The sequence below is a fragment of the Ciconia boyciana genome, chromosome 1 (assembly GCF_034638445.1).
Source record: "Ciconia boyciana chromosome 1, ASM3463844v1, whole genome shotgun sequence".
Taxonomy (NCBI): Eukaryota; Metazoa; Chordata; class Aves; order Ciconiiformes; family Ciconiidae; genus Ciconia; species Ciconia boyciana.
In genome coordinates, this window is record NC_132934.1 from 120,618,997 (window position 1) to 120,643,341 (window position 24,345).

The 24,345-nt window shown below is 39.7% G+C and overlaps 1 protein-coding gene across 1 annotated transcript in view; it reads right to left on the reverse strand.

Annotated features, from left to right (window-relative positions):
* Positions 1-24,345, reverse strand: part of DSCAM (DS cell adhesion molecule) — a 408,129-nt gene that overhangs the window by 14,528 nt on the left and 369,256 nt on the right. Inside the window, exons 28-32 of the mRNA XM_072852157.1 lie at positions 22,020-22,050; positions 16,154-16,269; positions 13,232-13,381; positions 9,244-9,441; positions 5,524-5,826 (exon numbers count right to left, since the gene is read on the reverse strand). Coding sequence (XP_072708258.1) covers positions 5,524-5,826; positions 9,244-9,441; positions 13,232-13,381; positions 16,154-16,269; positions 22,020-22,050 — 798 coding nt within the window. The remainder of the gene's footprint in view (positions 1-5,523; positions 5,827-9,243; positions 9,442-13,231; positions 13,382-16,153; positions 16,270-22,019; positions 22,051-24,345) is intronic.

A 24,345-nucleotide genomic window follows, 5' to 3' on the forward strand; every position in this document is an offset into this window, starting at 1 on the left:
GAGACACCGTCCAAGCATGCAGAAATGTAGTTAGGAAAGTCAAAGCCCAGCTGGAATTCAATCTGGCCAGGGATGTCAAAGACAACAAGAAAGTCTTCTATAAGTATATAGGTGACAAAAGGAAGGCCAGGGAAAATGTGGCCCCACTGCTGAATGGAGCAGGGAACCTAGTGACACAGGACATAGAAAAGGCTGAGGTACTTAATGCCTTATTTGCCTCAGTCTTTACTAGCAAGACCGGCCTTCAGGAATCCCAAGTCCAAGAGATCAGTGGAAGAGTCTGGAGCAAGAAAGACTTACCCTTGGTGGACAAAATCAGGTCAGGGAATACTTAAGCAAACTGGACATATGTAAATCCATGGGCCTTGATGGGATGCACCTACAAGTGCTGAGGGAACTGCAGATGTCATTGTAAGGCCACTCTCAATAATCTTTGATTGATCATGGTGGTTGGGAGAAGTGCCTGAAGACTGGAAGAAAGCAAATGTCACTCTTATCTTCAAGAAGGACAAGAAGGAAGACCCAGGAATCTATAGGCCACTCAGCCTCATCTCCATCCCTGGGAAGGTGATGGAGCAGCTAATCCTGGAAACCATTTCCAGGCAGATGAAAAACAAGAAGGTGATCAGGAGTAGTCAGCATGGATTCACCAAGGGGAAGTCATGCTTGACCAACCTGATAACCTGCTGTGATGAAATGACTGGCTTGGTACATGAGTGGAAGTCAGTGGATATCGTCTACCTTGACTTCAGTAAGGCTTTCGACACTGTCTCTTGTAAGATCCTCATGGAGAAGCTGATGAATTACCGGCTGGATGAGCAGACAGTGAGGTGGATTGAAAACTAGCTGAACAATTGGGTCTAGGGGATGGTGATCAGCGGAACAAAGTCTAGTTGGAGGTCAGTAACTAGTGGTGGTACCCCAGGGATCAATACTGGGTCCAGTCCTGTTCAACATCTTCATTAACGATCTCAATGGTGGGGCAGAGCATACCCTCAGCAAGTTTACTGATGATGCAAAACTGGGAGAGTGGCTGATACACCAGAATTGTGCTGCCATCCAGATGGACCTTGCTAGGCTGGAGAAATGGGCTGACAGGAACCTCATGCAGATCAACAAGGGGAAGTGCAAAGTCCTGCACATGGGGAGGAACAACCCCATGCACCAGTATATGCTGGGGGCCATGCAGCTTGAAAGCAGCTTTGCAGAAAAGGCCCTGGGGGTCCTCGTGGACAACAAGTTGAACATGAAGCAACAATGTGCCATTATGATAAAGAAGGTCAGCTGTAGCTTGGGTTGCAATAGGAGTGTTGCCAGCATGTCAGGGAGGTGATGCTTCCCTCAGCATTGGTGAGGCCACGTCTGAAGTGCTGTGTCCAGCTCTAGGCTCACAAGTATAAGAGAGGTGTGGAGCTCCTGGAGAGAGTCCAGCTATGGGCCACTATGATTAAGGGACTGGAGCATCTGTCCTATGATGAAAGGCTGCAAGAGCTGGGACTGTTCAGCCTGGACAAGAGAAGGCTCGGGGGGGATCTCATCAATGTATAAAAATACCTGAAGGGAGAGTGCAAAGAGGATGGAGCCAGACTCCTCCCAGTGGTGCCCAGTGACAGGACCAGAGGCAATGGGCACAAACTGACACACAGGAGGCTCTGTCTGAACATCAGGAAACATTTATTTACTGTGCAGGTGACTGAGCACTGGCACCCAGAGAGGTTGTGGAGTTTCCATCCTTGGAGATACTCAAAACCCAACTGGACACAGTCCTAGACAACCTACCATAGGTGGCCCTGCTTGAGTAGGGGGGGTTAGATCAGATGACCTCCAGAGGTCCCTTCCAACCTCAACCACTCTGTGATTCTGTGATGCAATAACTTCAGCTGAAATGTAGAGAAGTGTACTACAGCGCAATACATTTCGCAGTCTGAATTATAAAAGAATAACTATGCCACATACCCAGATCATTCTGAAGTCCTGGTGCATGTCTCAGATTCAGTATACCAAAATAACTTTGTTTCTTTATTCACTATTTACTGTGACATTAGGTATGGTTGCTCTATTTTTCTTTATAAATTATCATTATTGCTTCATGGCAAAATCCTTGCATTTTTAGCTCCTATGTCTGAGCTGACTTCATGAAACTGATTATTGTTTCTGTAAACTAAATTTCAGGAAAAAGGTGTAGAAATTGAGAAGTCAGAAGCAGTTCTGACTGCTGAGCTGAGTGTATCTGCAGCACCAGCTGACTGGAATGGAAAAGGTCTATTTAGGAGACTTACAGTGGGCTTGAATATGAGGCAATCAACTATTACGCATTACTAATTACAGAGTTAAAGTTGTATGTAATGTGTAGAAGTTCTGAAAAGACAGTCCTAGTTCATAGTTATAGTGCTAGAAATGATCAGTCTCTAAGCTTGCCTAGACATCTGATGAGCCATCCAAATATAATTCAAGCTGATGGGGTGATCAAATGTTTTGATTCAATTTCCAAATGAAAATGGTATGGAAGTTGGGAACGTCACAGCAGGTTGATGTCAGCCCCCAGAATACAAGTCATTGAATCTTGATCACCCCTCTTCCTCCTCCAATGAAAAAGCATTCGGGTTCCCTACTCCTAATCATTAACTATCTATCTCAGTTTGGAGCAACCTGAGGTCTCAAATGCTGCCTGTTGGGTAAAGCAGATAGTTTGATCAGCAGGCTTGACTATACAGGTACAACAGAATCCTATGAGATGCTCAGGAAAAGCAAGGAAACAATCAGTGACGTGAGTTGGGATGCCCTCAGAAACTCACAGGAAGGTCTTCTGAAGTCAAGCCTCAGATGGTCTAGCATTTTGCTTGCTCATACCAAACACTTATGGTAGCAACAAGCTAAGAAATAGGTGCTGTAACAACTCAGTCAGTTACGGCTGACAAAGTCTTCACCAGTAAACTCCATCGTTACCTTTCCTGAGTAAAGTTGAAGTCTTGCCGTTGGGTAGATTAGTTTCAAAAAGTCCCATTTATCAAAATAACTTTTTGTTACAGTCTTTCTGAGACTGTCTTATAATTGTTGGGGATTATTTTGAAAAACAAATACTACTTATTGCAGACTCCTAAACCTTTATTGCAACCATAAAAGTTGCAATAGGTAGCATTACAGGCAGTTTGAAAAGTGAGATCAGAAATTAGGAAGGAGGAGGCATAAGTTATTGAAAGTGACCTTGTACAAGAAAGAGATCAAGCTAGGGGAAAAGAAAAGTAAAGCACGATGAAAACAGGTAAAAGTTATCTTGAAAGAAAAGACTGACTTCAAGGAAGAACAAAGATGTGCTGAAGAAGCACAGTCAATGTTTCATCTCAGATGTTCTCATCTACTTAATCTAAATACCTTAACTTTTTTATTTCTTCTCCATGTTCCCAAATGCAGAATTACTTTGATTAATCGTATTTGAATTATTAATTACTTCCACAGAATTTCTGCAGTGGTGGGTGAAAGAAGAAAGATGCCCAGTAAGTCTTTCCTCACTGATTTGAACACTAAAACCACTGGTTTGTCTGTTACTACTGAAAATTCTTTCTACCCATACTTTTTGTTTAAAGCCCTTCATAAAGTAACATTTAATAACATATCATTCAATATTTATGGACCAACATTCAAGTTGCTCCACTGGAACACTCAATTTTTTCCAACGTATTGAAGCTAATTATAAATTTCATAATATATTTCATTTCCTTACTGCAAAGGAAAGCTAAAGCTAATCAAGAAAAGCAGGTAAAAATTCAAGTCATTTAAACTAACAGAACTAAAGATGGCTACAAGTCTGTAATTCACTAGGGGGCCTGTAATGTTGTTCCAACCCCGGAAGCTTTTAACTCAAGCACAGTGACCAAATTTGGTGCTGTATGCCCTCAAGAAAATCATCTTTATATGGAATATTAGAATATTTCCAAATACTAAATATGCATGAATAATGTATTTGTAACATGAAAGGAAGAGAGTAAGCTATTTGTTAAAGAAATGATAAAAAGTGTTTGTTGACTGACTGGAAGGATAGGGCTGCAATTTTGACTTAGCTGTGAATGCAGATGCTCCCCTTCTTTATCAGAGCAAGGACAAATATTTATCTTACTTTTTTGAGTTAGAAATGAAAATTATTTCTATCTTTATCTATTTCTACAGCTTCTGGGTTTGTGGTTCTACTCTGTGACTACACAGAAATCAGTCATTTCTCTCAGTATTTTATTTCCTACTTATTTTCCTTCTTATCTATCTGTATGATACACTAATTTCCTGCCTTATGTTTTATAACTTTCTACCTTCTGCTTGGGCTTTTTCTTCCCATGTTCTTCTTTTAGCTTTCTCTAGCAAAATCCTTTATGCTTTCTTTTCCATGTCAGGTCCTGCTTTTGAATGACTTTCCTGATACCACTGTCTATCTTCCATTCCCGTGTCCTCACAACAACTGGTTTTCCATTTATTGTTTATGTTAAGCAAAAGACCATAGTTTATTCATCACTCTTTTTTACATATATGAGCACTACTATTTACTTTCTGTGTATATAAATAGCCCCACCCACACTGGCAAATATATATACTAAATAAAAATAAAATAAAATAAAATAAAATAAAATAAAATAAAATAAAATAAATCATGTTTTCAGAAAGCAAACAAATATAATGACGCCTTTTTCTTATTTGAATCCTCCTTACATCATGTATTCTGTAACAAAGACTGACAAGTCTGAGATTTTATAATGCATTTGGTCTCAGAGTACCACAAATAATCTACCTATGCTATTGTGAACTAGGACATGACTAGAAACAGCATTCTTTGTGAACTGGAAATTTGACTGAGCCCAATAGATGGATGTCCCTCAGGCACCTTCAGTCAGTAAGAAGTTGGAGTGGGTGTAAATTTGTCTGAAGGTAGAAGGCTCCATATCTCTTGAGCTATTGCACTGTCTTCATTTTCTCCATTTTTTTATTCTCCCCCCTTTAGATAATCCTAGTTTGATATTAGGAGATGTTGAAGAGAGAGTATAACAGCTCAAAAACATCACCAAAGGGTTATTACATCTTTGACAAGCTACAAGGCAGAAGGGATAGTACATCTTCTACAATCTGTCTTTATGAACTGTTCTGATAGCAAACCTTTGCTCTCAAGCACGAAGTATTGCTGTAAAACACATTTTATTAGTGGGTGGTTTGAGTTGGAGATGGGCATATGTGCCCCCATATGGTCTTATTTATCCCAGAAGGGTCTATTGCGTGATGGCTGCAGCTGTAGAGGAGTGGATTTGATGGCCTAGACAGTCCCTTTCTGTTCCTAAATTTCAAAGTTCCTAATTTGTCTGTATATGGGAGAATATACTAAAACGTTATATTAGCTGGGACAAAAAGCAATTATCTCTGTAAGTAGTTACAGGATATATTGTGCACTTTCTTTCTTCCTTGTGGTATACCTGTTCCTGTTAATCAGCCTAGGCAGGCGGTGAAATGCTCACCCCAAGGACAAAAACGTTACCTCTAGTGTCTCACCTGGCCGATGTGCCTTTGGAACTGCCATGTTCATCACTCGCCCTCCATCCTGAGGTTTGGGGGGGGATGCGGTAAACCTGCAAATCCCCGACTCTGACGGCGTGCTTGAGGTCAGACTGTCTGTGTAGTCATTAGTCCCTGCCGTGAGCTGCTCCGACGACGTGTCTGATATGAAGCATTCTGTAATGGTGAACTTGGCGTGTCTCAGCTGCTCTTCCATTTTTGCATGCTCATATGCTCTCGCTAGCTCTTCGTATGTCGAGGAGGCACTTTCTGTGGAGACCATGCTGCTTCTTGCTCGATCTAAATATCAGAAATACAAATAATGGGAGAAAGAAAACGTCTGCACAATCCGTTTTGGAAGAAAAGCTATGAACATGATAGTATTTCTTAATAAAATGCAGAGCCCTTGAAATTACCAAGGTGATTTAAATGAGTCTGCTCCACTATAAATGTCTGTACAATTTTTAGTTTAGTCAGTTACTTGATAATTACAGATAATCTAAAGTGAAGTCTTATTCTGCTAGAAGCATTATGTGGCTTAGCATTAAATTCGTGGTTTAGAAGAAATTACCTTTAATACATGAAAAAGGTTACTTTTTTTTTTACAAAAAATCATTTCTCTAAAAGTTAAATGCCTTAAAATGTTAGAAACCCACAAAACAGATTTAGAAAAATGAGGAACAGCTTCTTTACATTATCTTTTTAATGCATCTCAGAAATATTTCTGTGAGGTGATGTCTAGGTGAGAAAGGATAGTTTTTCTGTACCTGTTTCAATCTTATAACTTTTTTTTGAGAAAGCCCTGAGGACAAAGGTCAAATATAATGGCAATGTCTCTCAGACATTGTCTCTCTAGACATCAGGTAAAATACTAACTCATTTCATATGGAACAAAGGTCTTAAGAAAGCAATATTGTTTGGTAGCTACCAGCCTTCAGGCATTCAGGTGCTTTTTTCAATGCTGCTGAAGCTAATGGGGGCTTCGTATTTGACACACAGGTTATTATGACCTAGAAGCTGTTCTTTTCTGCTGATGAGTTTCTGAGAATATCAATATTTCTTAAAAAGGCACTATTATTGAAGATGTAAATGGCTACTGATACATTAAAAAGCATTTTGGAAATGCAGCGCTCATTTCTGCGGGCACAAATCACTGGTCTGTTGCACCCATTGCACTTCTACTTCAGTGGGCTGGAAGAGCAGAGGACTTTCAAAAGTTCCTTGGGCAGAAGTCATGTTTCATCACAAGATCTGTACAATTTCAGATATTGTTGGTGATGTTCAATAAACAGGCACAATGTAATGGCTAATTCATAAAAATGGGACTCCTATAGCAGCCAGAGGCAGCTGTGTTGTTATTGCAAATCTTTATCTTTTTTATTGTGTGCTAGGATCCTTGCATCAGTTTTCATTGTGCACAAAGAACAACACTCCTGCCACTTGTAAATAGGACCATGCATTATTTAAAATGACAAGTACTTCTACATTATGCTGTAACTTGCTTAAGATTTTGAGCTGGTCAGAACTTAAGGCTTCCTCCCCCCCCCCCCCCCCTCCCCCCAGGAAACATCATTCTGTTTTTCACATTTGATTTGTAAATCAGACCAAAATAATGTCTTTCCAAACTTCTGATCAACTGGAAACTCCTGGAAGGCTGCAGTTGCCCAGTGCCATAGAGCAGTGTCTATAATATGATGGTCATGCAAAGGTCCCAGTTTGGTCCATGAAGCTCAGGACCTGCAGCTTCCTATGTCCCATTCCCTGGAGAGACTATTCCAGGAAGAATCTGCTTGAACACCTACTTTAGATTTAATGAAAGTTCATCCAAGCCCAGGGTGAACTTCATGAAACCTAGATTCACCAGAAAATTTCTAATGGCCTCTAGTTAGAACATTACAGATTAGTTACAGCTATGAACTGCTGCAATACATTTCTCCTAAGCTTAAAAGCTAGTGCTTTGTAAACCTGGAATTGTTTTGATAACAAGTGCTAAATTCTGCCAAATAGCAACTGCATCAACTAGATTCAGAAATCTGAACTCCATGTTGGAAAAGTGATCAAATGATCAAATGTGCACATTAGTTTAACTGATTCTTGAACACATAATTTGGCTACATCTATTATAATGTTTATTTGGAAATTTTAAACTTCTGAAGTACTTAGATTAAACTGACTCTATTCTTTCCCCAGAAACCAAGTGTCATAATAGAGCTACATTTTGGCACAAAAAAACCTTTCTTGAGCATGACCTAAAGTTTGCTATCACTTACATAAATCACTGTGTGTTCAAGGGTAGACACAGAGTAGGAAAGTATCCATGTTAAAACACAGATTATGAAGTCTGTTTACAAAATTGCATGTAGTTTGTCTATTAAACCACACAGCAAATTGAATTCTCTGCCCTTTGCCATGCGCATTGGAAAATATCCTTGGGTGACAAAATGTTCGAACACATGCAGGTGCACCTGAAATCTGGAATGTCTACAAAAAGGGTTTCTGAGATAACATTTGCTATTTATATGTGTTAATCATTAAAGCTTTATGATAATTCTACCTGAAGAAATCAGGATGAAGTTTGTCAGCTGGCTAGAGGTATCTATTGAGTGCCATTACCCTATGGAGACAACACAGGGTCTGCAAGTTTAAGAGGATGAATTTTGAAAAGATGAGAACTCCAACCTATAAATTACTGCATGTAAGGGAAGTCAGATGTTTGTTCTTATAGAGAGAATAAAAACAGTCATACTGGTTTTCATGGTGAAAGGCCAGTCACACCTACTGCTTTGTAGCTCTAACACACAGCTTTTTCACGTGACAAACACTTTTCCCCTAAAATCAGGATCCAAGGTAGCAATTCCTTCTGAAGAGTCCAGAGTAAGCCTGGCTTGGCTTCTGTCAGGCATACCTTTGAACACTATTTTACCTTTCTTCATATTTAACCTTTATTAGATTTGCTTTGTGACTATTCTGCTTAATCATTTACTGATTTATTTGCCTTTTTTTGGTCACTTGTTCAGTGTAGGGCAGAGGAAAAAGGTTTTTTTTTCAGTTACAATTGCATTTGTAATGTGAAGACATCAAGAAGAGATGAAGACTGCAGGCAGAATATGTATTCAGTGTCTCCCCACTTATCATCTAGAGGAATAAAACCTATGCTGTTTCTCAGGAAAATCAGAGCTAGCTGCTGCAGTATTCAGTGATATGAATGGATTTTGACTTGGACTCTAATTCCAGATTTTTCCCTCTCATTTTGTCCATTTAGAATAAACCCTATGAACGTGTTACATGAATGGGAAAAGGAAAAAACTAACCTCAGTGTAGCTCAAACATTAATACCATTCCACCTATGACTCAGGCATATTCTTGGTTGCTAATACTGCCCCTTCCTGGTCAATGCCATTTCATGCAGCAAATTCTCCTACTTTTTCCTTCAGATACAGGAAGTACAGCGCTTCAGCTACAGGAAAAAAATGCCACCATATCTTTCAAAGGACTCCAGTATGCGTGTGTGCCATGAGAAACCATGGGCACCCTATTTGTTACCATTAGCACTATATGCATTTGTGGCACCCCTTATAAATAGCCTACAGAAAAACACCCTAGCAAGGAAAAAATAATGACACCTAAGCACCAAATGAAGTACGTCAAGGACCGAGAAGGTTACTGCAGCTACTGGTGTCCCATTTTCACAGTACAGCCCTGCAGAGTACCCCATACCTGTGTCCTGCGAGGGGCTGACGCTGTAGCTGTCGCTTTCCTTGTCGACTGATCCTGCTGGCCTGGGGGTGGGCAGCCTCCAGTCTGTGGTGAGGGTATGAGCTGATATGGTGGGGTGAGGTCTGTTGAGGGTCCACTGGCTAGCATAGCGGTTGCGAGCTGTGGGTCCGGTTTTGGCACTCCTCCTTGTGGTAGGATCTGTGATGGATAACAGAGAGGGCCATTGCCACTAGGCTCTTGAATTGTTAAGGAAACAAGCCCTGTCAGAAAGGGATGGCCACTGAAATCATGTTGGTTAAAAAAAACCACAAAACCTTCTTTGTGGGAAAAAAATAAACAAAGAAAGTGCTGTTCATTACCAAACTGCTAACGCTTTTTTGAAATACCCTCTTTCTAATGAAACCATACATTTAAAAAGGGTGCAACTGAAGAGCTGAGAGCCCCACCAAACTCCTATTGTCACATTCATTATCCCTTTACTCCAACATAAGCAGTTCTCCAGTACCAAAACCACTTTGAGATGTGAAAGGCAAGTAGATCTGGTCAGGGATTTCACACCACATCTCAAGCAAAGTCTAAGGTAAATTATCAGCGTAGATGTACCCTCAGAAACACCCTACACCAGGTAGCTGCCCTCAGTTTGTAAAAACATGTGCTCAGAAATGTGGTGATATTTTTTCCTATTCTGGACATTTTAGTAATACTTTTACTATATTACGTTATTAATCAGCTACAGATTCCCTATTTTTTTTAACAAGTAGCGAAGACATAAAACATAACCTGTAATAGTGCCATCAGAGTTTCAGTAGGAACAGGTTCATAAAGATGTGACTGTTTTAAAAAAATTAGTAAATAAATACAATTTCTTTAAACTTTAAAAATCATCTGCTACTTGTGTAAGGTCAGCAATGTTTTATTTTTTATTATCCTAGAGATAATATGGTGACCAAGGGAGTAAAAGCAAACTATCTGCCAAAATTGACCTCCTTAATTTTGTTAATAAATAGTTCTGTAAAAGTGAGGCTTGTACTCCCTAACAAAGCAAGTGGAATAGAAAAATCATTATGTGGCAAACAGAAAGTGACTAAATCAGCACTGAAGGATTTCTCTTTGAAGCTTCTGAAAGTATATTACTAACAATAGAGAGAAAGGGTATTAGAAATGAGAAATTCAAATCTATTCAAATGTTCTTTGACATTCAAATGGTGAAGTTGTCAGTTTTTGAGGTAAGAGACTTTAGCAGAAGCAATTTAAAGAAAAAAACCAATACCCAGATAATGACTCTGAGCATTGTTTCTGCCTAAGCATTCCCAGTAAGAATTTGTATTTTGCTGCTCCAAAGAATCAAGGTATTTATTTACAAATACCAGCTATGGTCTGATCCTTCTCCTATTTCACATCTTCCCCCTACAGCAGTGGAAAAATATGAACCTGGTGACATTGATAATTGATCTTCCTGGTAGTCCAACGCATAGCCGCCTCACATGGATAACATCCAAAAACGCACTTGGCACGATGTGACTAGCCTGTCAGTATAAACCACTGCTTGTACCAGCTGTGGAAAGTTGGCACATGGCTGTTGAGTAGCCAGAAGTGAGCCTCATGCCCGCGTCGAGGGAAGACATGAAGGACAGAAGGAGAGTGCTGGTGGGAAAACTCTCAGCACGGTGCTGGGGCTGCTTGGTCTGGAGAAGAGAAGGACTGGGGGGATCTCATCAACATATATAAATACCTGACAGGAAGGTACAAAGAGGACAGAGCCAGGCTCTTTTTGGTGGTGGCCAGTGACAGGACCAGAGGCAAGGGCCACAAGGTGAAACACAGGAGCTTCCGTCTGAACATCAGGAAACACTTCACTGCGAGGGAGGCTGAGCACTGGCACAGGGTGCCCAGAGAGGTGGTGGAGTCTCCGTCCTTGGAGATACTCAAAAATGTTGTCTGGGTATGGCCCTGGACAACCGGCTCTAGCTGATCTTGCTTTAAGCAGAGGGGCTGGACTAGCCAGTGCCCAGAGGTCCCTTCCAAGCTCAACTGTTCTCTGATCCGGTGACTCAGTAGGCTTTTGTCAGCAATTTGAAGGAGGCAGGAGAGCCTGCTGCCAGCACACAGGAGGTCAGTGCTCGTCCTGCTGAGCATGAGCTGAGCAGTAGCTCTGCACCAGCTGTGCTGCGCGGGCATAAGGCCTCTGTAGCGCAGACACAGCGAGCTCCAGAGCTGCCGGTGTGATGGAAAACAGTGCACATCTGGTGCCCCAGTTGTTAAGCCAGCTCTGCTGTCATATGCTGAAACATAACTGTAGAGAGCTGAGGTAAGCAAGGCAAAGATTCACGGAGCATACCTCTTTTATAAATAAACACAAAAGAACTAGAGAACAACTTAAAAAGTGCTGTAAGGGAATATTTGCCAATCAGTGAGTGTGAGTGTGCTCAGGAAGGAGTATCCATAACCTCTGACCCACCCAGCTGGGCACTGCACCCCTCTTCACACAGAAAGCTGTGGGTCTAATCAAAATCTCATTCCTAGCCTCTATCAAAGCCATATTAGTGTCTTAAATCCAGAGAACACAACCTAAAAGTCTCTGACCCAGCCCTGTGCACTGCTGCAATCAGATCTTTACTGCATAATAAAAGTGACGGTGGATTTCTATCTCCAAAGCTGGGCTGGACACAGATCATACTCTATCATACATGAGTTAAACCCCAGTTTAATTTGAGGACAGTCTCTCCCTGACTTCAGTGGACTGAAGCACATAACTGCACACAGAAAAGGGATTAGGAATGGAAGATGCTGGTGTTATAAAATGCTGTGGTGTGGTACAGGCAGGCAATTTTGGGGTGGTGCCTCTTCACTTATTAGAAAAGGCAGGGTTGGAAAACAATGGAGAGTCGACTGTTTACTCAGACAATCTTGATCCGCCAACGTGATAAAAATGATATGATATTTTTTGCTCTTAGTGAGCAGGCTAGCTAGCATGTACATGAAATAAAGGAGTGAGGCAAAAGTGGTACCAGAAAGAAAACAAAAGTCATATCTTGACTCTTCTAATTCAAATGTCCTGAGTCTCCATAGATGAAAAATGGTGGTACTAATCTAGTCCTCAAGAAATAACTAGCCATAGCTTAACACCATCAGAGTTAGAAAAGCAGCAAGGTCAGGACTAGAACAGCTATCATTTCTAAAGACTGGCGTGGAAATGAAGATGAAATGAAGATTTTTCAAATAATCTGCATTTTAGGTGGTGCACAACTGAGCTTTCAGCATTTATGTTCACCAAACTCACCAAGTAAACAAATTCTGAAAAAATAAGGGGATAGAAATAATCCAAGAGATTTTAGAAACTGCATGCTGCTAGTGAACTACGCTTTGGTAATATTCCTAACTCATAAGTATTCCTTTGATGTAGCGATTTTCTTTTCCATTTACGTAGATATGGAACACATTCATGAGAGAAATTAAGAATGGATTGCAGCAGTGTATTAATTTATGATAGTATTTTAATCACTATAAGAATAACTCAACATGAATATATCTGGGAAAAGTAATTTACCATAATAACTAAAACTGGAAATACAACTTTTTCAGAAAAGCAATGAGAAATGTATTTCTTGCCTGATGGAGAGGTAAGGAGGGAAGACGTATTTTGAAATACAATATTGATCACCAAGAAAAAAATATATTAGACACTAAAAGCCATTAAACTAATTTACTCAATACATTCTAGAAATTAATATCTAGCACACATTTGGTTTAATGAAAGCCAGGTATGAATTATTTCAAATTACACCTACATTTCAGATGCATATGCAATTTTTACCACACTGAATCACTAAATGCAATTGTATAAGAAATGTTCTCTGCTGACCTAAATAGGTTTCTCTCAACCTTCAGATTGAAGAAAAAATCCCATGAGGGTGCAACTGCAGGAGCACAGTATTCATTTTCTTATAGCTTTCTGCTCTCCAGATAACACATTCTCTTATATGCTTACTTGTTCCTGGCCGGGCATCAGAAACATCCACCAGTGGTCCTGTAGCTTGTGACACAGACTGGTAATGTACTGTGTGGGTGACAGTCAGTGACTTCTGCTTAGACGTCTCTCCAAAGTCAGCATCGGTGAGCAGAACTGTTGATCTGTCATCTGTAAGTAAAAAACCCCATCAGATATTGAATAATGAATTTTGGGTTTGCCTTCATAACAGCTTTACAGCCAGTCCCCAGACTCATTTTCAGCTGGGTGCCACCACTGACAGGGGCAGCTCCCTCTTCTCTGCAGGGCTGAACATAGCTCTGAAGTGTGTTCCACAGCTTGGGAGCCTCTGGGTTTAAACTCAAATTTCATACAAAACTAAAGAATAAGTATAATTTTCATGCCTGTCTTTACAATTTCACCTTAGAGATGTGCAACTAAGACAGACTATTAAGCATCCTTCCAAAAAGCTAATTTGTGTGTATTTATTTTTGGCCCTGATTTCTTTCTTTCCCATCTTTTGAACACTGCCCTCTCCCCCTTCATTTTCAGAGAGCTCAGATGAGCTTTTCAACAACATATTCAATTTATTTCTTTTTGTTAACATATGTCCTCAGTGAAATCACACAAGTCTTCCCAAAAGGAGGTTGTTAGGTATTGTTGCTAACCAACCCTCTACCAGTCAGCTTTTTCTCAGAGACAGAATATTGTAGAAGGGATGGCCATGACCCAAGACTGTTCTTAGGGAGCTGCTTATTTTGAAGCATGTGAGTACCACAGTGAAGACAATGGAAATATACTTGCAGGGCAGCGAAGCATCCTTAAGTCCAGTGTTTTGCTGTTCTGGAAGTTAAGGGCTAAGTCCTGCCAGCTCTCTCCGCACCAAATATCACTACTGTAGGTTTGAAAAAGAAGCTTTGGGGAGCTCTGCGTGATTCGTGTAAGTTTCTCACAACATAGTCAGTCCAGCTGACTATGGGCTTTCCTGCTGCTGCAAAGAAAGGTGCGAGGTGAAGCCTGACCTTGAGAAGGACTGGGAAAAAAAGGTGAGCACTGACCTTTACTGCTGTATGGTTCTGCTGCCTATTGCCTCCTCGAGGGGTAGGATATATGCACCAAATTTCTACACAGACCTTGATCCCTGCAGAAGGCCAGTGCTATACAGCACTTACTTTTTTTTTCAGTTGTGATCTCTGCATTGTATTTATTTTGCTCCAAAGAGGAATCTGGTCCACTTGATCGTGGAAGGTTTAACAGCAATAAATCTTCCACTTACTCTGTGCTTGCAGAACAATTATTTGCATGCTATCAGACTTTCTTTTGAATTCTTTACTGTCTTTTTATCCATTCCTAATGGTAATAAAAGCCACAAGAAGTTCCTGCTATGCTATCCTACATAGCTTTGCAATGTATTTCTAAGGGGATTGGCAGCAGTGCAGCTTCCATGCATTTACTAGTCAGCAGAGGTTGATCCGCTTCTTCTAAGCATTCCTGTTTTTTGTTTTTTTGTTTTTGTTTTTTTTTTTTTAACTTGACAAGACACCATTACAGCGAACAGTTCTGCACAATAACATAACTAGCATTTTTTACCCAAAGAAGGCCATAAATAGAATGAGCATTATGAAATCAAATTACTCTGTCTCTGGCAAAAGATGAGCTCTTATTCAGGTTGGGAATAAAGCCTCTTGGCAGTAAACTATGTCAAAAACTGCCAAAGTGCCTGCTTGTTCTGAGTGCTTTGTGGAGAGCTGGCTATTACCAAGGCACTAATCGCATTGCTACAGTTAAGGCACTAATGGTATATCCGCTATAACCCCCTATTGCTCAGCAAATGTAACCCCAAACTAAAAACTGTCTTTAGGATGAAACCTGGCACAAAAGACTGCATCACAGAGACAAACTTTGGGAAGCTCAAATCAGGATTAAAAAAAGTCTGTATTTCAAGTGAAGCATAGGTCTCCTTTTCAAATCTGCAGTGCAAACTGTGAAATGTCTCCTGACGCCATCCCCCCATGCCAGACTGACAGCAAGTGTGACAGGGTGCGGGGCTAAAGCAGCTTGTCCCTCCCCAGTGCATGCATGGACAGGAGATGCAGAGAAGCTGCTCCCAGCTTGTGGAGCTTTCCTCTCCGCCCACACTATCCCTGGGATGCTGTTACATTCTCAGCCATCACAGGCTTCTTCTGCACAGATTTTGATCCAAAAAAGTTAGAAGTCTAACAAGATCGATCAGTACTTCTGGAGTGCCTTGCCACAGTGTGTACCCATACAGTCACGAGATCAGGTTGTATTTTTATTCCGTTGAGATTTCAGACATCTTGTGTTTAAACTATTTGGAAAAAAAACCCAACACCAAACAATTCTGTTTTTCATGACAGTTCACCTATGTGCCAGCCACATGAGAAATCTTATTTTCTGTTGTGTGAAACAGTTTAGATTTGAATTTTGCATAGATAGACAAAATCTGAAAACTGATCAAAATGTTGAAATATCATTTGCTATGAACAGGTGGATACAATATGCAACATGTAAGTTTTAGAAGTTGGCTGTTGCAAATCTTTAAATACTGATATTGTAGTTTCAGAATTTCATTTTCCTTATAAGTAATGCCAGTGATCCAACTGTCTAGTCAAAGCCAAAAGAGAAATCAAAATGAAAATCATAAAACTGCCAGTCTTCATTTACATTTTCTTTAAGCGGCTCTTTCCACCAGCTTCATTTTCCTAATGTCCTGCATTATTTTAAATACTGTACTGAGCTTACTTAAAGTGGAAAATTATTCAAAGCGGAGAAAAAAAAGTCAGTTCACTTTTCAAATGTGGCAAATTACTTTGTAGCTCTTCTTCCTTGATGTGTGCAGTGGGGAAAAGGTGTGGGGTAAAGGAAGTCCACCTGAAGTGCCTTTAACATTAACCAGAGAAAACAAGCCCAACAAGAGTTTACCAATGGTCTCCATCGTGTCCCTCTCCTCAATCAGAAGCTGTGCTCTGGGAATGTCGATATGCATCCTCAGTGTTTGCTGCTGCTTATTAAGTGTATCTGATGTCCTGGTGTTCTTGCTAAAAACAAAACAGAAGTGAACACATTAACATTCAGCCTAAGTGAAAAGATATTTGCAAACTTCCTCATTTTAAATCTGTCCAGCTCAAACAAAAAATAATATAACCATAATCAGCAAAATACTCATACACCTTATTTTCCTCTCTTCAGAACAAGTGCACAGTATTCATTTATTGCACATGACAAGCAGTCAGATGAATGCACAGTGCTGAGAGATTTGGTCTATTCTTTATCAGTAGGGATCTCCTGAAAATTTCATATTGTTTTCTCCAAGTGTTGTCATATAATTAAATTAGTAAAAACACTTTGCCAGATGGACCTTGTCTTTCATTCCTCATGAATATGAGTAAAGAAACACACAGCTGATCAATCAGGTTGGTAGGAAAATGGTATATTGAGTAATTTCTAATTTTTTTTTTAACTTTTCATTATTTTTCCTTAGATGAATTCCAAATATCACTAGAATTGATAAATGAAATAGAAAATTAATAACTAGAGATTCCATTAATAAATTGCATAAAATAAATGAAGGTTTTAGTCCCATTGATGTTCGAAGACTAAAATTGCAAATCTTGTTTGCATTCATGGATTATTTCTAATTGATTGATGCAATATTCTAAAAAAGAACATAAAACTATTATTCTATCATTATGCAAATTGAAACAATTTCATTTTGAAGTGTGTGTACCAGAAAATGACTTCTTAAATGAGCTGTCTACTGAAAGCAGATGAAAATGGATAGTAAAACTGAGTGCTACAATCATTCCTAGTACAGAGCTTGCACCAAGGAACCTTCAGACTGCACTAAAAACCCAGGAACTTTTTGCCCTTTTACATGTAATTACTCTTTGGAGGAGAGGAAATATTTGCAAATACTTCTTTACGCAAGGGGAGCTGAGGGAAAATAAGACAAATCAGCCAGTAGTGCAATCCAAGTAGTCACACTTCAAAGAGCTTTAAAATCCAAGTGGAGGCTCATTTTCTAGTGTAAAATAGCTGTTTAACTATTAGCTATTAGCTGTTCACTGGTTTAATTCTCCTTTGGCAATGAATTATTGTTGTTAATGGAATCAGCAGAGGACTATTAAGCTCCTTGATGATAAGCTCACTTCTTCCCTGAGTGCAGGCCTCTACATAGGCGATTAATGCATGTGTGATGAGCCCACATCTCTAGACAATTTGCCTTAAATTCCTGCTGTGTCTCCACGTGAGCAAGACCTAACTATTGCAGGTTTGGAGGTTCTCCTAGAGTCCTTTTTCGGAGGAATTTCCTTGTCACGTGGTCAGTAATTCTGGTCCAAATCCAAGAATGAGATCCACAAAGCACAGAGGTACACCTGTCTGGCTGATTCTCACCTTCTGGCTTTCCCTGTTCTTGTGGTCCCCAGCATTAACACTATCTACACATCTCAAACTTTAAAGTCTCTGCCTTTACCTGGGTCGTTAGGTGGTACTGTTGCCATCATGTACAGATGAATAGCTGAAATGCATTCAAACAGCCTACAACTGGTGCCTCATTTAATCATTATGGAAGCAAAATGTCAGGAGAGCTACCCAAGGGCTGCCAGACTTTTCTCCATATACAATCAGTGGAGAATAGTAGTCACAGTGTTTTATTAAGCACATAAATTTTCAAAGACATTTAGAATCCTAAAATGCAGATAAATTCCACACTGACGTTCTCAAAGTCTCTGCAAAGTCTCTGCATGGATTAGATGCCACTCTCCTATTGGTTTTCTCTCAAGTTGCTGAAATGTTAAGAGAATCAGAGACAAATATATTATCTGCAGGCCAAATATGCTTGAATACATGCCCTTGAAAAGTCGGACTACTTTGGGCTTGTCCAAAATCATAGAGCAAACCTGTGATCAAGTAGGAAACTGAATTTCTGAGGTCCAATTTCAATTAATATTCAATAATCCAATAGTTATAGGATACATGCAATCAGATACATATAGAATCTGTGCAATACATAACTGAGTTTAATAAATGCATCCTCACACCCCTTCTCCACTCACCAGGAATGTGGGAGACAAAGGGATCAAATCAGGCATTTTCCTCAGAGAATGCAGACCCCAGAATCCCGGTGAGAGCTAGAAGCTCTTCTGGAATACGAATGCTCTATATTCCTACTATTGCAAAGTACTCAACCGCACAAAAAGTACTGTTTGGACCACAGGGAGCAGGAGGACAGTTCCCCAGGTTTGCAGTTATATTGCTCACCTGCCAAGAAAGAATTATGAATCCCATTCTTGGCTCCAGGTATAGCTTTATGCAAAATATGTGGAAGGTCCTTCAAGCCAGAACTGGAACCCAGGCCTCTTTATATTCATTAAAATTCCCTACTATGCTCGAGAGTTATGCCTTGTTTTGTGTGATCTCTCTCCTCGTCCTTACTGGTCTAATGCTCCTTTATGCAGCAGCATGGTGACATGGAGTGTCCAAACACAGAACAGGCAACTGGCACTAGCAAGAGGGTTGCTGCTGATTAGCATGCTATCTCTTTCTGGCTCAAGGAATTTTGAATTATTTTCTGCAGACCACAATAGCTCAACTTTCAGGTTATAAAAACCTAAAGTGCCAACAGCAATTAAGTGCCTCGAGGACTTGGCAGTGAGGCAAAGATTTTTAGGATTGCAATTTTGAAGTTGGGTGCCAAAGTATTTTCTAACCTAGGAAAATTCAGGCATCAAAGTATTATAACAGTCTGATGGATGAGGAGTCCAATGATTAATTCTTTAAAGGGAGGAAACATATCTACCTATATTTTCCTTAACCTACAGCTATAAAATTCCCAACTTAAACATGTGCTATGGTTATTCTTTACCTGTCAGACCTTGTAAGGATCTGTGTATAATACAATTAATTCCCTCTGGTTCAAGGAATCTCTGAGCTCCAAATTCTTAGAGACTGGCAGCCTGGCTGGGGAATGAGTCAGTATGCATTTGCTGTAGTCTTTTACTCTACCAAGGTGTCTGCTTTTGGCCACTATGAAAGACAGATACTTGGGTACGTGGGCTTTTGGGTCTGATTGAATACAGCTTTTATGTACAGTCTGTTGATAAATGGGCCTTTTTCCAGAGGACGTACAATGTATAAGGTATTTTGAAAGAGTGTGCATAGTTAAAAGAATACCCCCTTTTAAATAATCTTTCTGGATCTTTAATAAAAGAATACTTACTTGAGTGACTGAAAATATCTGTATGCACAGGAGAGGGTTAAACCTACCAAGCTAGTTACGTAAAGGGATTAAATATGGTGCTCTGTAAATCCGAAGTCATTCTGGGTCCTTGGCAGAGAGTCAGGCCACCTCATGCTTTCCTGATGTCTAAGCTGGTTGTGTAAAAACGTATGGAAAACTAAATCTTGTAAGTAATCAGCCTGACAGAGGAATATTTGGGGAGAAAAGATTCCTTACCTTGTGTTCAAAATTAGAAAGCTCAGTCAATTGCTATACTGATTTACAGTGAACTGTTACAAAGAAGTTGGCTGGACTGATGCTTTCACCCAGAAGAAGCATTAAAAAGCTGTGATTGTACAGCGGCAGGGATTTTTCTCTGTGAATTTAAGGTATTAGCAACAAGTTGTACAGCTCCCATTAAACTGCTAACTTCTGGGGCTTATGCTGCTCCCCAGACATTTGACTTACACAGCCAAAGCCAGCAACTTTCAAAGCAAAGACTAAAGCTCCATTCTTAATCCACTTTACACATGCTCATAAAAATCTCCTCAAAGGGAAAGATACACAAAGCTCTCTCCATCCCTCACACCTTCCTACCAAGCAGGGGATCATCTTTTCTGCTCTCTGTCCAATACTTAAACAGCAAGGCACAAACCATGGCGTATCCTCTTTCTTGGTATTTGTATCATAGAAGATTTTGGTGAAATCTAAAAGAGATAAAATATCAGGATCTTTATAATATGTGACTACTGCTTTGGAGAGGGCTTATTATCCTTTGATTATTATCATGCTAAATCTTCAGGAACATCTAGTGATGGTGGGTAGCTCAGGTTTTGGTTGGAGGTATTTCACAGATTTATCACAAATGACAGAGCATTTAGCTGGTAGAAAGCAGGCTCCCCAAAACAGCATCACTTTGAGAGCTCCAAGTTATGACACGTCTGCAAATGAGGGCCTATATCCCCTACTTCCTCTAAAGTCCTGTTTTAATAGTGATTTGCCTTTGTTCACACTTTCAGAAGAGACATATAAAATGTGACTATTTAATAAAAACAAGATCATTTGTTAATAAATGAGATGGGAGAAACTGACTTGATCATATTTCAATGCTGGTGAAAGGAAAAGCAAAAAGAAACAGTGGCAGATGAGTTACCTAGAAAAACAGCTCTGAACTAAAGGCTGGGAAGGGATGTGACTGCTGCCTGAGTGCATCAGGCAGGGAGGGCAAAAGAAGCTCTTTAATTTGAAGGTCGACATCAGCAGAGGAAAAATGGGTCAAAACTGGGCACATATGTTGGCAGTTTGACAAAGTTTTGTAAGCGTCAGAGGAGTGAGACTCTGAAATGGCCTTGCAGAGGCGGTGATAAGACTTGTGAAGCTAACCAGAGTCAAAGCAGAGGTTTACCAGTTTTGTCGAGGTATTATGTGTGGTTGCCACTGGGACTGAATATCTTCATCCAGGAGGTTCAGCCACTCCATGCTCGGTTTCTTTAGGGAACAGACTTGCTGCATATGCTAATCTGTGCTGTTTTCTGTGACACCGAAAAAATATCAGAGCATATCTTCCTGAAGTTGCTTAAACCTGCAATCTGCTGCTCGCAGGGGTTTCTAACTGGCAGATAGGAAAGGTATGACCTGACCTGCATGACCAGTCTTGTTAACATCAGTGGGACTATTCAGATGTATTTGCAGACTGATGGCGTAGAGCTGAGTTTACACTAAAACCATCTGTCTCCATGTCTTTGGCAAGTATATTCTTACAGTAGCAGGAGAAGTTTATCACGGGTGAGGAAATTTAGAGTATGGTTCATTTGGTAAAATATCTATGACATTGTCAAATTTGTTGCTTAAAAATAAAAAGACTTTCTAGCAAACCAAAACTCATTTGAACTCAAAAATAATCCCTTGGTGATCCCATTTTCACATACATGCAGCAGTTTTAAAGTTCAATATTTTCCCCAGATAAAACAATAAACATTGAAGATATGAAATTTCCATCTTTGAAAGAACTGTGGTGCCAGAATAGTCATTCTGTTGCAATTCAACAACTGAATTAGATTTCTGGATGCTGAGCTGATAGAACAGAACTGAAAAATAATAAACGGATTTACCTGCTCTTCTATACCTTCGGGTATAAGCATCTAGCAATAGTGAATTACATAAATATAACTGTAAAGTTTAGAGATATTCGCATCCAGGCACTTACTGCCTTCAATCAGATGATCTCTGAAGAGCAATTACTTTGGTACATATTATGAAAATGTTTTTCTGAATAGGAAAAATGTCCAAATGGACCTACGCAGCTTCTCTGATTTAATCTACTAACACAAGAGTTCTTAGTTTTTTACCATTGTATTCCCTCACAGATACTGTCCACAAATTGTCTTTTTTCTCCCATTTCTAACCAGCAATGTGTCCTAGTTCTTAACAAACAGTCAAATGGTGTGTTTTGAAAAAGGATTTAGGAATAGAAGGTTTACTTCTCTGTTTGTCCCTATAATAATTTTTAAATATGATGCCATAGTTGACAGACATTTTTCAATTTAAAAACATTAAATTTATTCTTACCTCATAAGCATTTCAGCCAAACTCTTTGCATCTAGAAGAAAATAGAATAAATGTCATCACAAATGCAAATCTATTTGCTAGATGGATTATTAGGAAGTAAGCGATTTCAATCATCCATGTGTAAGACCACTGTTGTTTCGCAGATCAGTGGCAAGAATAAAATAACCTCTAAAAGTCCCTACTTTTGCTGAAACTGCATTTCTGCCCCAGACATCCCTGTTTAGTTCCTCAGTAGCACCAAAGATGCTTAGAGAAGTACAAGCTACCATTGGCTTAACTAGAAAAAACTACAGAAACTTATTAGAAGTAGGAACAGTTTAACAAGTAACAGGGATCTCTTTTCCTTCATGCCATGGTTAGCAAGTGAACAGGTGAGGAAGGAAGAAAAGGCAAGAAGACAGAAATGTTGATCCATCTCGGGGTAGGAGCCAAACCCAAACTGGGTGAGCAGTTGCCAACTTGCCATTTCCAAACCAAACCTGACTGCATGGAGGTCTGAGCAAGGGAGGTCTCCAAGGAGTCAACTTGTTTGGTTGCTCTCAAATATGAATGCTTTTCCACTAGCAATAAATCAAAACTACTACTGGGTCTTCAGAGGACAGTCTATACACAAAACAGGAGGTGGCTTATTCCCACATGGATCAGCTCTGCAAAATGAGGTGCTGCTGAAGGAGAAATATTCCTCCTGTTGTTGTCATTGTTGTTATTATTAGCATTTAATCCTTTGGGGATATAATTATTCTGGTACTGATCAGATCAAAAGATACAGCTGAAGGTTGCTTCACACTGTTCTTCAGGTAGCTTTCTATAAAACTTTATCAACATAATATAATAATTTCTGTAGTATTTTTCAGCACAAATAGACAGCTATGCTTTGTTCTCCTGCAGTCTGCCGCTAAACAAACTCACTTAAAAATGCTGACTCCAGAGTCCTTAAGTATATCACACAGCAACAAAGCAGCCTTCTGTGCAACCAAGTGAAGCAAATCCGAGAAGAAAACAATTCCAAGTTCTAAGTCTTCAAGCAACTCTCCTATTATGTCAAACTTTAAATTTCTTCTTTTATCTGCTGCTTGTAAACCTACCAGCACCTGCCAAGACATTTACTGAATTTGTCTTTGTTTTCTCCATCTCACCTTTTTTATTCCTTAATCACCTCTTGGGTCTCCTACACCTACAACAATTTCCTTGCTTGTGATCCTATTAAATATCCTGCCTTTAAAATTCAGAGGATGCAGGCAGAAACAAACCACCATCTTAATGCATCGCTCTGGCTACATTTGTATTCTTTTTTAAAAGGAATGGACAAAGGGCTCTTTTTATTCATAAAAAACCTCAACAAAACCCCTTCCATCCACTTTCTACATTCTGTTTCTCTGACACTGTGCCAGATTGCCTGTTTTAAGCTTTATTCCTCACCTACTACTTCCCCTATCCCTTTTCAGCACAAAGCATGGCAGATTCCTGGTGGAGAGAAGGACTCTTTGTCTGAGATGTCCCATCTAATCCAAACAGTGCTCCATTTAGGCACTCAGACTTTCTATTTTTCACTTTGTTTGGGATTACCTTTTGCTGTTAACACTCTTATAAGTGGCACTACATAGTAGATGACAATGTCTTTATCATCAGTCATAAACCAAACTACCACTGCTGCTGCTCCCAAATGACGTCAGAGAGAGTTTTGCTACTGACTTCTAAGGATCCAGAAAGGGACCCAGTTCTTTTGAAGAATACAAAAAAAAATGATGCTCTGGTTCCAAGTCATGTTTCTTTCAGCAAACTTTATGATGCTTCTTGTTATTCTAGCAGCACTAGGATCGTGAAGAGACTATGCACATATTCTCCCTCTGGCACACATAATAAGGGTGATTTAATATGCAAACATTGTTTTCATTCAGCTAGCAGCTTTTGTGAAGCAATTGCTGCCTCCTTAAGTGAAGACTATGGATATTTGTGCAAGTAATTCACAACTCAAGAAAAGGTGAAGGGACAAAGATGAAGGTTGCTTGGCCCAATGTCGTTCAGTTTGCTTTTTAGATTTGTTTACCAGGATTAAATGACAAACAACCTCCCTCACATGTTCTCAGGTGCTGCACAGCATATAGCTGTGTTCCATGCTGCATCTGGAAAAAATGTTATGTTCTCACTATTAAATGTATGTAGCACATATTCAAATGCTCATTAACATATATGCATTCTTGGTCAGATACAAAGGAGATTGTGCATCTTCAATGAAAAATAACATGAGGCATCATGCAAGATCATGTTACATGTCAAAAGCTGAATGAAGAAGTACTGAGGAAAAAAAGTAAGTCTATCAGCAGGG